The 16,414-nt window shown below is 54.5% G+C and overlaps 1 protein-coding gene across 1 annotated transcript in view; it reads right to left on the bottom strand.

Annotated features, from left to right (window-relative positions):
- The window catches only part of LOC117639664 (dipeptidase 1-like), a 106,902-nt gene that overhangs the window by 9,649 nt on the left and 80,839 nt on the right, over window positions 1-16,414 (bottom strand). The window contains exons 6-8 of the mRNA XM_034375537.1: window positions 15,623-15,755; window positions 12,250-12,400; window positions 11,348-11,417 (exon numbers count right to left, since the gene is read on the bottom strand). Coding sequence (XP_034231428.1) covers window positions 11,348-11,417; window positions 12,250-12,400; window positions 15,623-15,755 — 354 coding nt within the window. The remainder of the gene's footprint in view (window positions 1-11,347; window positions 11,418-12,249; window positions 12,401-15,622; window positions 15,756-16,414) is intronic.

Here is a 16,414-nt window from a genome sequence, read left to right as displayed (position 1 = left end):
TGGTGAGGGTTATGCAAGGAGGGACCGCATCGGACGGACCGGAGGGGCGAAACAAAACCGGGGGGGGGGGGGGGGAGACAAGCGACCCGGTACGGCCCAGCGGAGCGGTCCTCCGAGAGGGCCGAGAGGAGGGGAGGGGGGGTTGCAAACAGCCCCGGCCGCCGGAACGAACCTTTCAACCCGTCCTCGGCTTTGTATATTTACATCCGACAAGGGAAGGAGATTATGGCAGTCACAAAACGACCAAGACGCCAGAGCGAGACGACACGTTCGATGTGCCAGCGACGGTGGGAGAGAGAGAGAGAGAGAGAGAGAGAGAGAGAGAGAGAGAGAGAGAGAGAGAGAGAGAGAGAGAGAGAGAGAGAGAGAGAGAGAGAGAGAGAGAGAGAGAGAGAGAGAGAGAGAGAGAGAGAGAGAAAGAGAGAGACAGACAGACCTCGGCCGCCAATTAGAAGCGAATTCTGCGCGGCCCCCGCCAGAAACAGAAAGAACAGGCAATCATTTCATTACCTCCGAGTTTCCGTCCGAGGCAAAACAAACGGGCGGGCCGGAGACAGGGTCCACGGCACGGACGGCGCCTGCTCAACAGCCTCCTGCCCGAGCCCCAGCCTCCTGGCCCGGCCCGTCCGCAGGGGCGGATCCAGGATCCAGAGAGAAAGGGGAGGGGGAAGGCAGTCGCGCCTCTCGTTCGCAAGACAGCCACCCGAAGGAAGGCAATAGCAACCCTTTCCCCCTGTACGTAGGCAAGTCCCACTTTGCCCCCCTCAGAACGGCGCAGGATCCGCCACTGCCTGTCAGCGCGGTGCTCCCTGCGCCCCCTTCCCTACCTGTCGCCCTTCCCTCCCGGTTTCCTTCGCCACCCGAAATGAAAAAAATAAAAGGGGGAGAGAAGATTCAGAACAAAAAAAAAAAAATAGCGGCGTGAGCTGTTTTGATGATAATTAATGCCCTGGAGCATCCAGGCAGGTTGCTGTAATCATCCAGTCAGCGCCCAGTGCGCAGCCAAGGCGCAGCCAAGCTCTGTCCGGCCCGCTGCACGCTGTCCACGCGCAAACTGAGTTGCAGTAGGGAAAAGGAACTCCGTTAGAAACATAATGATGATAGAAACTACCTGCTGTTGGGTACACTTTCGACAGGAGACATTTTCAAACGATCGCTGTCTTTTTCCGCCCGAGTACTCGAACCCGCGCGCGGGTTTTATTTTTCTTAAGAGCAAGCTCGCAAAGTGGGGGACGCGCTTGCCGCAGTCGACGCGGTCGCTCGTCGCGATGCTGATTGGATTCCTTATTTCTATTTGCCCCCTCCCCTTCCCCGGAGAGGCGGCGTTTTAGTTCCGCGCGATTCCGAGCACAGCTTCCGTCGCTCTGTCTCCCTGGCACCGACGTCGCATGAGTGAGAGAGAGACGGAGAGGCTGTTGTCCCATGAGTGCGAGAGAGACGGAACGAGGCTGACGTCCCATGAGTGTGAGAGAGACGGAACGAGGCTGCCGTTGGCAATAGGGTCACCGTTGGCAATAGGGTCACCGTTGGCCATTGGCCACGCTGGCGAGGTTGCCATTGTCAAGGTTGTCGTTGACCGCGCAGGTGAGGTTGCCGTTGACCGCGATGCCAAGGGAGGTTGCCGTTGACCGCGTTGCCGAGGCTGCCGTCGGCGAGGTTGCCGTTGGCGTGACAGCCGCTTATGATATTCAGATGAGGCCCCCGCGGCCCCGTCTCGAGCCGCATCCCTTTTATAACGCGTACTTGGCCCCAGGCGGGGCGCGGCGCCGTCCTGGAGGCCCCACCGTGGAGGCCCCGCCGTGACGGCCCCGCCGTGGAGGCCCCGCCGTGGAGGCCCCCCGCTGGCACCTCGGGGATTCTGAGCGTTGGTGAGCCGGTCTGCCGGCCGCGCCCCGTGCCACTGCTGCTGCGCGCGTCCGCTTTAAATATTTCAGAGTCAAAAATTGATTTACCGAGTGCCGGGAACGCAGGCAGGGGGCCGCTCCGCCGCTCCGGCTAGACGCGGCGCGGTCTCCCTCGCACCCCTACGGCCCCTACGGGGACGGCCCGTGAGCGCGAGCGAGACAGAGCGCAGGCCTAGGCTCGGCCAGTGATAAAGGATGGCAGATAGCACCCGGCCAGACCGACAACAGCAGCGTATTTCACAGACGCGTCTTCGGGGCATCCACTGCAAGGACCTGTTCATTTTGCTTTTAACAGTGCAGCGCCCGCTCGAAAGCCGCAGCCGCACCGAGGCAAGGAGATGGAGAGAGAGAGGGAGGGAGAGAGTGACAGAGAGGTGTGTCGTTGAGAAGACACGAATAAAGCCGTTGGTAGGCCTGATACCGCCAAGCCGCGCCGCCATGGCCCGCCTCGGACGGAATCTCTTTGCCGCCACTCCGCAAGGCTGGAGATTAGAGGCCTTGAGGGGAGAGAGAGAGAGAGGGGGGGAGAGAGAGAGAGGGAGAGGGAGAGAGAGAGAGTGAGAGATTGAAGGCAGAGACGCGAGACGGAGAAGGGCACGTCAGCAAACGACAATTATATCAGCCAGCCGGGGCAGGCCACCGTATTCGCCGGCAGCTCATCTTGGGATCCCTTGGCTCTGGTCAACTGCGAAAGATAACACTGATTCTAACTTACTTCTTACATACACTAGGCGAGTTCCCAAAATAACATTCCTCTATTCGCGCTTTCCTGAACTGCGAATAGAGCACGAAAATGGCACGCATTGGCCTTGTGACGGTTTTCCAAACGTTCGGAAAATCTATTTCCGCGACAAAGGGTTTTCCTTTTCTTCGCTCTTTCTTTCCCAGTGCACGACTTGAGGCTCGGTCGGCTCGGCAGGTGTCGGGCGTCCCGACGAGAGGCCGCTTAATTCTGCCTCGTTCAATCAAAGTCAGTCGCAGGCCGCCCTTCGTCGGCCCTTCGGCTGCTTTGTACCACCTTGTCAATACTAAAGACAAAAAAAAGGGAATCACTCGAAAAAGGAAAAAAAGAACGTTCTCAGTTTCTTCCTCGGTCGAGGGGTGCGTTTCGCACCGCCCGCCAGGAATAGGGGGGCAGGCGGGAAAGAGCGAAAAAAGTTTTTTCTTTTTTTTTTTGCGTGTTGCGGTGAGTGAGTGTGAAGCAGCGAGTTCCGACACCGCACCTCTGGCGGAGTGGCAGGCGAAGCAGCGAACGCTGCGGCCGATTGTCGCGTCGTGTCGCTCCGTCGACCACCCCTTCTTCTTCTCTCTCTCTCTCTCTCTCCCCTCTCTCCTTTTCCAATCGGAAACACGGTCCATTCATTACCCATCAGGTCAATTAGCGGCTCGGCAGACCTCTGCTCCGGCCGGCCGGATTATCCCCAGGCCGTCATTAATTTAAGAGTGAATAAAAAGTATTTTCGCTCAAGTCTCGCGGCGTTTTATCGAGAGGCGGGTCAAATCAAAGGGTTGGAGGGGTGAAAAAGAAACCACGTTACTACATCCATGAAAATCTGCGTTGCAGCGCCACCGTCGAGAGCACACTGTTAAAAAATTTGTCGTCAGTACGAAAAATTGGTGGATGACGTTTACATCACTTGAAAATAGGGACGGATTCCCTCACAAATCGATTATATACTTTTATGAATCAATGCTCTCATACGTGTAAAGCATGACAAAAATACCATCACTGGTTTGATGACTCTCTTGTGAGGAAAATTAGCCTTGAAATTGTCACTGATGCGGTGACGACAAAAATTTTCACAGTGGGGCTAGCAGAGAGTGGAAATGGCTCAAGCATCCCTTAGTCATTTGTAACCACGCACCCTCCGCTGTGTTCCCCTCATCCGCCGCCACACTCTTCCCGGCTCGGCCTCTCGCTCTGGCGCTTCTAATTTAACCTAAAACGCCTAAAAAGCCCTAAAAGGACTCACTTTCGAAAAAAGTGCGTCCGTGTCCACGCTAACGACCGCTTGGCAACCTCTCCATATTGCCCCCTCTCCCGTAAACATCAACGCCCCTCCGCTTTGCCCGGTTTTCCTTTTTCCCCTTCCCACCGGCGCCTTTCAGAGGACACGCGGAAGAACGGGGTGGGGGCACACTGTGAAACGCGCCTCGGATTTCTGAGAAGCGCCCCTTGTAGATTGTTGGCGATTTCCTGGTCTTTGGAATAACAATGTGTTGACGAATAAATCTTTGATGGTTCGCTGGTTGTTTTTTCATAGAGAGAGGCGAGGAGGAAGCGGCTTCGAGGGAGAGGGACGAAGGTAGAAAGCGTTCCTTGAATTCGTTGAAGGGGGAGGGGGAGGGGGTGTCCCTCGGGGGCGGTCGCCGAAGACGAGCCTTGCCTCGCCCGCCTCGCCTTACAGTGCCGTGGTGCCGTGCGTGTGAGTGGAACACGTCAGTAATCAATTACCTTAAACGCCTCCCAAGCCGTTGTGGGCCCCTCCCCCTCCCCTCCCCTCGGCAGCCGCTCGGCGCCCTCGCTGGAGGCTCGAGCAAGACTATATACACGGTGGCGAACAACTGCCCCGCCCAGCCCCGCCTCCCCCTACGGCCTACGGCAGGGCGGTACGGTGCGCGTCAGCGGTCGAACTAACCAACAGCTTCGAGTGAGACTCTTCAGGAGGGAACCGTCTGCGGCCGCACTCTGTCCTAAATTTTCCAAAAAACAAAGGAAATGGCGCAAGCAAATACAAAGGTAGTTTTTCTTTGGAGGTCCTAAAAAGTTTCGTATTACGAAGGAATGTTGCTTCGTATTATGCTTGCGCCGAATTCACTGTGACCTAGCTCAAATTTCATTGTAAGACATTTAGAGTGCGGGCGATTCAGGAAAGCAGCGGCTTTCACTCTCCCTCTCTCGCTCCCTTATGGAGAGCCCCATGAAAGCGACAGCGACAGAACGACTCTTCTGGCAGGTGGGGGAATTTCACTGCATCCTACTTGCAGTGTCATTTTGAGGAACAGGTACAAGACAACAACACATATGTAAAGAAAAACGACGGTTTAAGGTACAACTAGGAAAATCTTTCTCTAAGAAACCACATACCATCTAAACACGCGAGCCCACTCACTCACTCTCTCTCTCTCTCTCTCCACACACACACACACACACACACGCCTGTCGCGGCGTCGAGACAAACTGCCATAAATCTGTCGACCGGCCGGCAGGTGGCAGAGCGGCAGAGCGCCGCGCATGTGTAATTCCGTTTCCGGGCTGCACACCGTCCGCTGCTGTCCGGCACCGGAATGGAATGGGGGAAACGGACGCAAAAAGAGGCGAGGACTGTCGAGGAGCTAAAAGAGTTGCATCCCGGGAATGCCACGTTAATGCTCCGGCCCTCCAGGTGCAGTCGCCGAGAAATTATTCTCTCCGTCTCTCTCTGTCTCTTTCTCTCTCTGTTTCTCTCTCTCCCTCCCTGCACCCCCTCTTTTTTCCCCGAGGCAATTATAGGTGTTGGAGCCAACCACTTTTGTAATGGTGTGCAGTCTGTTTCTCTCGCCTGAAGGAGACAGAGAGAGAGAAGAGAGAGAGAGAGAGAGAGAGAGAGAGAGAGAGAGAGAGAGAGAGAGAGAGAGAGAGAGAGAGAGAGAGCAAAAAAAGGTGCTGCAGTGGCTGCTGGAGGGGCTTTATACGGCCTGCATAAAGTGTTCTGGCCGCTTTTTAATATCTGCACAGGTGCACCGCCCTGCTCTGCTCCACTACACGGCGACACAGCGCGGCATTGGAAAAGAGATAAGAGAGAGAAGGGAGATGTAATATGGCAACACTGATACAGTGGGGTGGCTGGGGAAGAAAGAATTGGCGTGAGGGTGAAGCTGCTCACCGAGAGAAACGACTCCAATGCAATCCAGACAAGACATCCTTCAACCAAATATATTTTTAAAAAATTGCGAAACAAAAAAAAATATTGGCATTTTTTTTTGTGTGGAAAAAAAAAATTATGTCGACGAACAATATTTTTATGGATGCGTGCGCAGTAGTGAACCTGTACAAAGTATGAAATTTACGAAACTTGTGCACTTGGTTGGTTTGGTTTCGCACAACTTGACACGTTCCTGAGTTCTATTTTGTTGTGCACAAGCGACACGGCTTTGGTGTCATTTGGTGACGGGCGTGGACGTGCAAACGATTGCAACCGATCGGAGCCAACACACACACACACGCGCACACACACACACACAACAGGCGGGGGCGGCAGAGAGCGGCATTGCGCATAAAATTAAACTCGCAGCAATAATAGCAAGAACGCATGGCGGGCACGCGCGCCAACCGTCGGCACTCCGATCGAGATTTACCGCTTCGCTCGGAGCGCGTGCCGCGCTTGCTGCGCGTGCTGCAGTCCCCTGAGTGATGCCTGACGCGTGTGGGCGAACGGACAGGCAGACAGACGGACAGACAGATGGACTGACAGTTGGACCAGGATCAAAGCGTTCACGCTGTGCGCAACACGATCCACGAACACGAGTCCTTTTCCAAACAAAGTGATAGAATTCGCAGAGCAACAACTAGGCTCGGAAAAAAGGGGGCCGTCCTCTGGCAGAGAAAAGTATACAAAAAGAACGGAACAAGTCGGGTCGATCATTTTATCCGAAGCGTGCGTTCTTCGCCAACTAGCGGAAAGTTCCATGCATGCTTTCCGTGCTTTGCACTGCACAGATGGGGCAAGTTTTCTTGTCAGAAAATTGGCATACTGTTTTGAAAGCTAAAAGTTGGCACGCCTTGACCTGAAATCTTCACCAGCTGGCCAATATTTGACGCGTCAGCCGCCTTGGATGCCAATATTTGGCAAATTTGCGGAGTATTCCGGGGCCAGGCTGGCCAATTTTTGACAATCAAAACGGCCTGCCAATTTTGAGACGATGAAACTTGTCACGCTTGACTTGCTGTGTGTTTTCATGGGGTCCTTACGGAGACTGGGGAGAACGTGTGCGGAAGTCTTGTACCTTTTCGGCATCCAATTTTTTTTAGCATCCTGTACAAAAATAATACAAACTACTTTGCAGTGTCCCGCCGCGTCCCGCCGCCGCCTCTATTAAGCGACAGCGTGATCGCGTTGACTTCCGTTTTTATATTCGTCGCGACACTCGCATAACGACGCCCGCCAGTCGATGGGTCGTAACTTTCGCAGCGAATTGCAGCAGCGCCCGCTGAAGCACGTTGTTCCCACTCCGTTTTAAAGAGAGCCGCGCGCCGGCTTTTTTAAAAAATTTATTTTTGTTTAGTTTTTTTTATTTTGCTTGTTAAATATTGAAAGCAGAGCGGCGGTGTCGCTAAAGAGGCGGGTGCGGGGTAAGAGTAGTTAGGGGTCGCGGGCGTTAAAAGGGTGGTGTGAGTGAGTGAGTGTGTGTGTGTGTGTGTGTGTGCGTGCGAGAGAGAGAGTGAGGGAGAGTGAGGGTGAGTGAGAGAGAGAGAGAGAGAGAGAGAGAGAGAGAGAGAGAGAGAGAGAGAGAGAGGACGTGTGTAGGGACCGGCGGCAAAGACCCTGCAGGATGCAGAGGACTCGGACGACGGAACGAACGAGGGAAAAAAGGGTGAGAAGGGTTTAAGGGGAAGGGGAGAGGGGGTGGAGGGGAGGGGCGATCGCGGCCCGTTGTAACGACGCCCCCTCCTTTTATTGGCTGCGACGTCATCCTCGGGGGAGCTGTGTGTCCGGCCGGCCGTCCCCCAAACCTCCGCACTGCAAAACGGCCCGCCGAAGCATGCGGAGCAGCAGACTGATTCCGAGAGTCGTTTTCGTCGCTCTGTCTCTCTCGCACTCACGGGGCGTTCCGTATAGATGCGAGAGAGACGGAGCGGCGAAAACGACTCTGGGAATCGGTCCGCAGGCGGAGCGCGCGAAGAGGGACGACGGCTCGGATAGGCAGAGAGACGCTGAATCTGGCCGGACGACTTCGGAAGCGCGACGTCCTTTGGAGAAACTTAGGCGGAATAACTGTGACCGTTACACGACAAAGTTGCCGTCATTTCGTCTTCCCGCCAGCGTTGACAAATATACTATTTCCACTGCAGCATCTTGAGAGCGAAGTGCAACAGAAGCGGAAGCGGAGAGCCGTCTTCGGGGAAGTGTATAATAATACACTCTGAAGGACTGAGTGGGCAGCCGGCCGGCCAGGCAGTCGGCCAGCCAGCCAGCCAGGCAGCCAGGCAGTCAGCCCGGCAGCCAGGCAGGCAGCCAGGCAGGCAGGCAGGCAGCCAGGCAGGCAGCCAGGCAGCCCACGCACGACGCGTCAAGCGCCCGCCGCGCTGCAGCAGTGGGGCCCCAGCCGCTCGGTGCCGCCTGGGGCCGTGTACAAAGGTTGGGGGTCGCCACTCGCCACGGTCACGTTTTGCGTGCGCTGGTGTGAGTGCGTGTGTCGGTGTGTGTGAAGTTAGGCAAAGGTTAGGGTCCGACCCACTGCGAGGCGGCGCGACGTGGCACGGGGTGCGTATATATAACAAGGTGAAATATGTAAGACTCCCTTTCTCCCTCACTCCCACGGGGCTCGGCACGGTCCCGGGCAGGTCAACTGTCCCCAGGCATTATTACAGGCGGAGCGGATTCTGACCGCAATCCGACTTTACACTCAGAGTGAGAGAGAGAGAGAGAGAGAGAGAGAGGAGAGAGAGAGAGAGAGAGGGAGGTCATGGACCGACGCGCGCCTTTCCGCTAGAAGTGCTGCTCTTTCGGCTTACGGCGCGGCGGGTGGCGCTTCGCGTCTGCTTTGGTACTGATATTTTTAACATCCCCGGGCTGTCGCGAGTCGCACCACCCCGCCTCGGTCCCGGCGGGTGCGCCCCGCCCCGCCCCGCCCCGCCCCGCCACCTGACGCCAACGCCATGCCGGGCCGTGCCTCGACAGCCCCTGCTTATTTCTGCCAGTTCCCACGGGCAGGGCCGAGGCCAGGGCGGCAGGGCCATGCCTACGAGACCGCTCCCTCCAGCAGCCTATCGCCCGGCCCGGCTCTGCTTGGCTCGATCCCCCCCACCCCTCGCCAAGGTGAGCGGCTGCGGTTTTCCTGAGCCTGCGGCGACCCTCGGTCGGCACCCTGCAAAATTTACTTTTATGCAGAATTTTGCACATTTCGGGGCGCCTTTGGCCTCCTGTAGCCTCGTGACTCAGAGTGGCCAGGTCGGAGCGTTTCGCATGGGTGAGACACGACACCCTGCTCGGGTTCCACCGAGTGTATCCGACCCAAAATGGTGCAGTCCCTCGGGACGGGTTCGCAATCAAACAAAGCCGCGCCAGGGGCAGCCTCTGCCTTTTTACGCTGTAGCTCATTTCGAGCCTCACAAACCGCTCCGCGCGCCCCGTCCCCAGGTGACCCCCCTGCACGCCCTGTAGGCCCTGGAGGGCAGACCACTACCCTCACCGCAGAGAACACCCCCGCCCACTGAAGCAACCAGCTGACCATCCGTTACACTCTTCGCCCGGTCCTGCCCTCGCCGTGCAATCTTTCATTTTATTGCCCTGATTTTTCTGCCGGCCTCTGTCTCTCCCGCATTTTTTTCCCGCCTTTTTTTTACGGTCCCGCGCGTCCCACAATTGGGCGGTATACAGTTACTCCGGCTGCAGTGCTGACGCGCGAGGAACGTGACGAAATAAATCGAGAGCCGCCAAATACCCACCCCCTTTTCGCCCACCCCTTCCTCCGCCCTCCACAAACAGTAGTTCCTCGGAGCGGTCGGGTCAGAAAATGTTCCCGCCGCGCCGCGCAGTGTTGACGAAGACGGGGCAGCGAAGGAGTGAAATCTCGAGCGCAGTGGCCGCGGTGGCCGGAAAATGCGACACACTAATAAATGGGCTGGTTGAGTAGGGCTCCTTAAAGTTGCGACAGTAGCTGAACGCAGTCTTTGCGCTTTAAATTCTGTTTAATCGACCCCATGAGGTCGAACCATACAGTCATTAGTGCAAGGATTTAAAGTCCGACAAAAAAACATGGAATAGTTCAGCACGCTTTAAAACTTACGAAGTATTTTGAGTATACATTATAGAAACTAAATTTTGTTATACGAAGAAATAGCTCGTAATTTACGAAGTATTTCCTTTGAAAGCTTATGTATGTTAAAAGTACTTTGTTACAACAAGCTGCTTTTCTTTGTAAGGCCTAAAATAGTTCATAAAGTTTTCTCATTGGTGCGGTTACTGCAGCGACACACCATGGACAATATCTTTCATAGCAACAAGAAGTATTTTTAATATTTTCCCGAAAAGGTACCCTTTTACAGGAACGTTAAAAACCCTAGTGATAAAGGCAACATACTTCCCTGCTCGGGGATTGAAATCCACCCAAAATTAAGTTGAGAGACTGAGTCCCGTCAGAGAGTGCGGCACAGCTACTTCATTTTACCGGAACGCTCCCCTTCCCCTGGCCCGTGGAAGCCTGGAAGGTGAGGGGCATCCATCTGGCCGTGGCGTGCCGTGCCGAGCCGTGCCGAGCCGTGGCGTGCCGAGCCGTGCCGAGCCGTGCCCTGCCGTGCCCTCCGCAGGGCTCCGCACTGTCCGCAGCGAAGTGCAGCCAAGACAGTCCGGAGTTCGGCTCTCTAATCAACGCCGCCCCGAAAAGGTCTACCGGATGTGACACGTCGTTAATCATTGGCCCACGGGCGGACCAATCAGGTGGGGGTGACGCAACCGCGGGGGAGGGAGCGGAAGGCGAGTTCTTAAGTAGAGCACTGACGCTTCTTAAAAAGCGCCACCTCTCTCTTCTTCCCTAACGACTCGTGTCCGCCCCGCATAGCGGCAGACGCGATCACCCGCAGTGCGTCTCTCTCTCTCTCTCTCTCTCTCTCTCTCTCTCTCTCTCTCTCTCTCTCTCCGTCACCTTTCGTCGTCGCCAGCGTCTCTCGGGAGGGGAGGGAAGAGCGTCCCAGAATATTAGCTCTCCAGTCTTAATCAAATATATTATTATTATTTTCGGGGGGGAGCGCTTGGTATAACGAATGCAGAGGAGAAGGTCCGACCCAAGGAACGAAATCGGAAAAGTAAAAGAATCCAGGTTGCCGTTCTAAAGAGCCACTTCTTAAACGCACTATGGATTTGGTGGTTGAGAGTCAGGGAAGGTAAGTGGAAACCATAAAGGAAATTTCTACTCAAAAATGTGTGAGAGTTCGAAGGTGAGTTATAATAGACATTAATGTTTTGAAACGGAGCCGGATAAGGAAGGGCATAAACTGAGGTTATAGGTGCGGGGTAAAAGGGGGCCCGCGTCGGGGGATGAAATATGCGATCCGGTAACAAAAGAACGAGGGGAAATCCATTGCCTTGGAGGAGGGAAAAGAGGGGAGGGGTGATGGGTGTGAATATGCGGCGACACGGCAAATGCACCCCTGTCGGTCGCAAACGTGTGTGTTTGAGGTGGCTGCAAGTTATGACATGGCCTATCTGGACCACACGCACATGCACGCACACAGACAGACTTACCCTGCCGAAGTTCGTCAGTCCTCCGTGCTCCGGGCTGAAGCCAGGCTCCTCCACCTGGGCCGAGTCCGCCCTGCGAGAAGAAAACGAGTGAGGCTCTCGTCCATATACGCACGTCAAAGTTTCGTTTCGCGGAAGATGCGGTTTCCGTGTTGCAGACTGATATCGGGAGCCGTTTTCATCGCTCTCTCTCTCGCGTACCCGTACGGGATGCTCCATGAGTGCGTGAGAGACACACCGAGTACGATTCTCAGAATCAGTCTGCTGGGGCAGGCCGCTGCCAGGGCTGCCGGAGCTAGCTGCATCAAAGCGATGCGTGCGCTGCCAGCCTCAGCTCGGCCGCCCTGCGTGTTCCTTTTAGTCTGAAAGAAATATGATATTGGCACTGGTAACGAAGTTACCAGTGCACCGCTGGAAATATCCATCGGCAGACTGCCACGGACACTCTAGCTGGGATTTTTGAAAAGTTTCACCAGGCAGGCAGGTAACACGCTTCTATGCTCGGCCATATTTGTATGAAGTACTTTTCTTTCTTTTTATCTGCGGGATTCAGTTTGTTTTGGACTACCGGTACAGACCAAACTGAGTAAAATTGACATCAAAGTTACAAAATAGTTTTTAAAAAGTTACAAAAATATGTAAATAAATCGACTCAAACTATTAGTTTTAGATCTTTTGACTTAAATCTTAGTGAACAATTAAATGGTTACCCTCTTAGTGAAGAATTAAGTGAATAGCCTCTCGGCAAAAACGGTCCCAGGTTTCCCCAGGAGCTCCCTGGAAATCACCTCTATTTGGTAAAACCAGGAACAGTTTTTGCCGTGTCCTTAGTCAAATGAAAAAGATTTTTCGATTGAATTGACTCAACTTCTTTGACAGTGTAAACCCCCTAAAACGAGACTCACCACGGGGTGTTGCAGGTGCTGGTGAGGGTGAGGTACCTCACGCCCACGTCGTACAGCATGCGCAGCACGGCCAGCGAGTTCCCCAGGGAGTGGCCGCCCTCCACGCCGACCAGCGAGCACACCTGGGACAGCGAGTGCGCCTCCCGGATGTCTGCAAAACAGCACGCCGCGCACGCCGCGCGGGCAGGCCAGGCTTAGCCAGACATATGTCATCATTTTGCCAAGGCAGCCGCAGCAGCCCCGGAAACAGCCACACGGCCTCTCGGCCACAAGCACTGTCAACATTCTTGTCACTTGATGGCAATCTCAGGGACGATTGTCCTTACAAGAGTGTCATGAACGTGAGTTGATGACATTGTTGTACGATAAGAACATGAGCTTTCATGAAAATTCCATCAATTTACGATGAAGTTGTCAGCGTTGATAAGTGATGAAAGTGTCATTCATGATCTTGTCTTAGACTGACGACGGATTTTCACAGTGCAGCGCGCGGTCTTCGCCGCAGGCTTCGGAGACCAGCTCCGAACATCACCCACATGGCCGTCATACACAGACAGCGTGATGCGCATTCATTTTTCACACACGTGCACGACACCCACACACGCCAGCCTTCCTCCTTCTCCCTTCGGACACACGGACAAGCTCAGCCGCTCAGCCCCAGCCGTCACATCAATTTATTACGACTGAGCAGCTAATTGAGCTCTGTGACTTTGTAACAACGCCCTCATACAGGCACGCACTCACGCACACATACACACAAGTCACCACAGAGTGTCACTACACACACACACACACACAAGTCACCACACAGTGTCACACACACACACACACACACACACACACACACACACAAGTCACCACACAGTGTCACACACACACACACACACACAGGCGCGCACACACACACACATACACACACACACACGCGACAAGAAAACTCACACGTTCGTGATTCGACTGTTTGCTCAAATTACCGCCACCATTTAACTTGTCTCATTGTTTTATTTCTTTCTCTCGACAGCGGCGGCAATCTTTATTATCCCGCTCGGTACGCAGAACGAACGCGACTCTCTCCACGCAGTGAAAAGGAGAGAACAAAACAGGAAAATGAAAGGTGGTGAATTGAAAGCCACTCGAGCACGACCGTTACTGCACTTGTAGCCTCCAATTTCTGGTCCCCCCGGACAGCCACTGCGGCACCCGTGGCTTTATTTCATATCCGTTATTAGAACGACCGGTCGTTAAACCGAAACGGGAAAAATACGCCAACGGGCGATAACGGGCGTGTGCGAATGCGTGTTGAATAAGCCTTGGTATGTATCGGCACTTGGAACTGCCGACCTAAGCCTCCCTGCACTGCGGAAAATTCCGCAGTTTTGCACTCTCATTCCAGGAACGTGACATCACGTTGAAACGAACGCGACAAAATGTCACGTTCGTTTGAGCGTTGTGTCACGTTCGCTTGAACGTGAACAAGCTTTTTAACGTGAACAAGCTTTTTTTGGCCGATTCACGTCCCAAAGAATGAGACACAACGCTCAAACGAACTTGACATTTTGTCACGTTCGTTTAAACGTGATGTCACGTTCCTGGAATGAGAGTGTGTGCGGAAAATGTATAGAAAATTGGGCACGGAAAAAGTACGGACCATCCTCACTGACCCTCACAGTAAAAACGGAACCTGGTTTCCCCAGGAAGCCAATGGTGAAGGTGCGATTTCCAGGAAGTTCCTGGGAAAAGCAGGAACCGTTTTTACCGTGCTCCGTTAATCCCCGTAAGAATCTCATGTATTGCTGACAGGTGTTCATTCTCAATCCAAAAATTCAAGAAAGCTTAATGATATGATTGAATGTGGTTTAAACCTGCCAAAACCATCGTAAAGGGTAGACTTCGTGCCCTCGGGTCTCCGTTTTTCAGGCCCTAAGTGTCTTTGGACCAGACATGTTCCGAACTTTACTTTTTTCTACCAGAGTGCTTGGCTGCCGTTTGTAGCCCCGAAGGCCTGCCTAACGACGGCGCGGGGTCCGCGTCTATCTGCGCGATTGCAAGGGCCTCGTCGAAGTTTTTCCCAACAGGAACCGGAGTCATTAAATCACACTCCGCGCCGAGAGTGTTGTTGAACCGGCCGGGTGACACCGCACTGGTGCCGTCCCGTACCGTACCTCCGGTGCATGTTTTCACACTAAATCAAGTCGCGGTGGTTGTTATGAGAGGCTGTCCGCCAGGGCCCCGCCAGGGCCCCGCCAGGGCCCCGCTGCACTGCAGACAATGACGGATAGAGTCCGGAGCGAAGAGTCCAGGAAATGGGTGTTTGCGGCACGCCGGGGAATTGCATGCTGGCAAATGGAAATACATCGCTCTTGACCCCTTTTTTTCTGGCTGTTTTTTTTTTCGTTTTCCCCGTTCCGGCTGTTATTTTCCACGTGCGCGAAAAGACGTTTTGTTCTCGGTCGCGCCGCGTGGCGCCCCTTAGCGACCGTGCAAATGAGCTTTGGGGACGCGGCCGCCGCCTCCAGGCGCTCCAGGCTGCTCCAGGCTCGACAGGAGGTGCGACAACATTTTCCGGGCGCTTTCCCTGCAATTGTGCCTGCAGTTCCATTAAAAAAGGTGCCCTCAACGGGCCCCGCGCGGCCGCAGCAACTAGAACTCACCCTTTTATCGCGCTCTCTCCCACACACAGACATACATTCACACACACACACGTCCATAAACAACATAACACATGCACGTCAGAGAACACGAACCGACCCCATCTGACCGTGCGCGCTTCCCCCACGCCGCGCGGCCCCGACTGGACCCAAGGCAGGCGGTGCTCCTCCCTCAGTGTTTTATTCAGAATACCCCCGGCTTCCCGACTTGGTGCACACACATGTGGCGACGCTCCATCAGCCCCGGCCCGGCTCGGCACGGCTCGAACACCGTGTGCACCGCGCCCACCCCGCGATTCCAGTGGCTCGGGCGCAGCAGCGCTGCAGCCTCGCGGAAGCAGTGCAGATTGGATCAGCATGCGGTACCGCCGTTCGGTTGGAAGTGCCTCCGTCACTCTAAAAGTCTTACATAGTTTCGTACATAGTGAAGACCCTCCTACATTCTCCACATTATGGTAAAATTTCTTTATACCACCATAATATGGTGGTGGAGGCGACTTTGTGACTCGAAAATTCACTCCGCCTTTTACATATTTTGTCGAATTTATTCTCTTTTAAGGAGAAAATCCCCACCATAACGAGTGAGTGCAGCAGCCTTTCATCGTCAGACATTTAGGGTGTTCGTTCGTGCGTCATTCGCCTCCCGAGCGTGCCCTAATTGAATTAAACGAAAACGGTGGAGGCGGTGTGTGTGTGTGTGTGTGTGTGTGTGTGTGTGTACTCACGGTCGGTCGAGGTGCACCAAGTGAGGTGCGGGTTGTAGCGCTCCGTCAGTCTCTTAATCAAGTCCACCTGCTCCAGCGTCAGCTGCACGGCGTCCCGGAACTGCGCCTGGCACGGCACGTACGCCGCCCAGAACTGCAACACACAGGGCAGAGGTGGGTTAAAATCCGCTGCGGCGTCAAACTGGTTTTATTCCTGCCTTTCTGCCTGGAAGGGAAAAAACAATAACGCTGGCCCCTTCTTTTTCGCCAGCCCAGTCGTCCGGAATCGCTTTTCACCAGCCAGGAGGGGCAGGCAGGCGATGCCATAAAACACAACGCTGAAGTCGCTTTTGGTCTAGAATTTGGTCGATTTTCTTACTACATCATTTCAACCGAGAGTGCCCTCTGAAATCTTCAATGAAATTTAGTCAAAAGGAACTTAAACTGAAATTTTCAATCGATTTGGCTTTACTTTTCGTAAGTTGAATATTTTCTTTACAGCGGGAACTCAGTTACTCATGAATGACGCCTGCGCCCAGCCCCGTGAAGCGTGTCTGACAGCAGACAGATTCCGCGCACACCGAGCATTGTCGCTCTGTCCCTCTCCCACAGATACGGAACACTCCGTGAGTGCGAGAGAGACAGAGCGACGAAACCGACGTCCGGAATCGCCCCGCTGCCGCCCGACTGCTTTTGGTAAACCTCATTCCGCCGGTCGCAAACTTGACGAGTCCCCCCCTCCCCTCGCCCCTCTGCTTGCCGTCGGCTTGCCGCGCACGCAGAGACAAGTCAACAAGCTCCCAGCACCGCGCA

Source organism: Thrips palmi, unplaced genomic scaffold, assembly GCF_012932325.1.
Source record: "Thrips palmi isolate BJ-2018 unplaced genomic scaffold, TpBJ-2018v1 HiC_scaffold_11, whole genome shotgun sequence".
NCBI classification, from domain to species: Eukaryota; Metazoa; Arthropoda; class Insecta; order Thysanoptera; family Thripidae; genus Thrips; species Thrips palmi.
The sequence above is the reverse complement of the archived record's forward strand: the minus strand, read 5'-3'. Positions and strand labels throughout refer to the sequence as shown.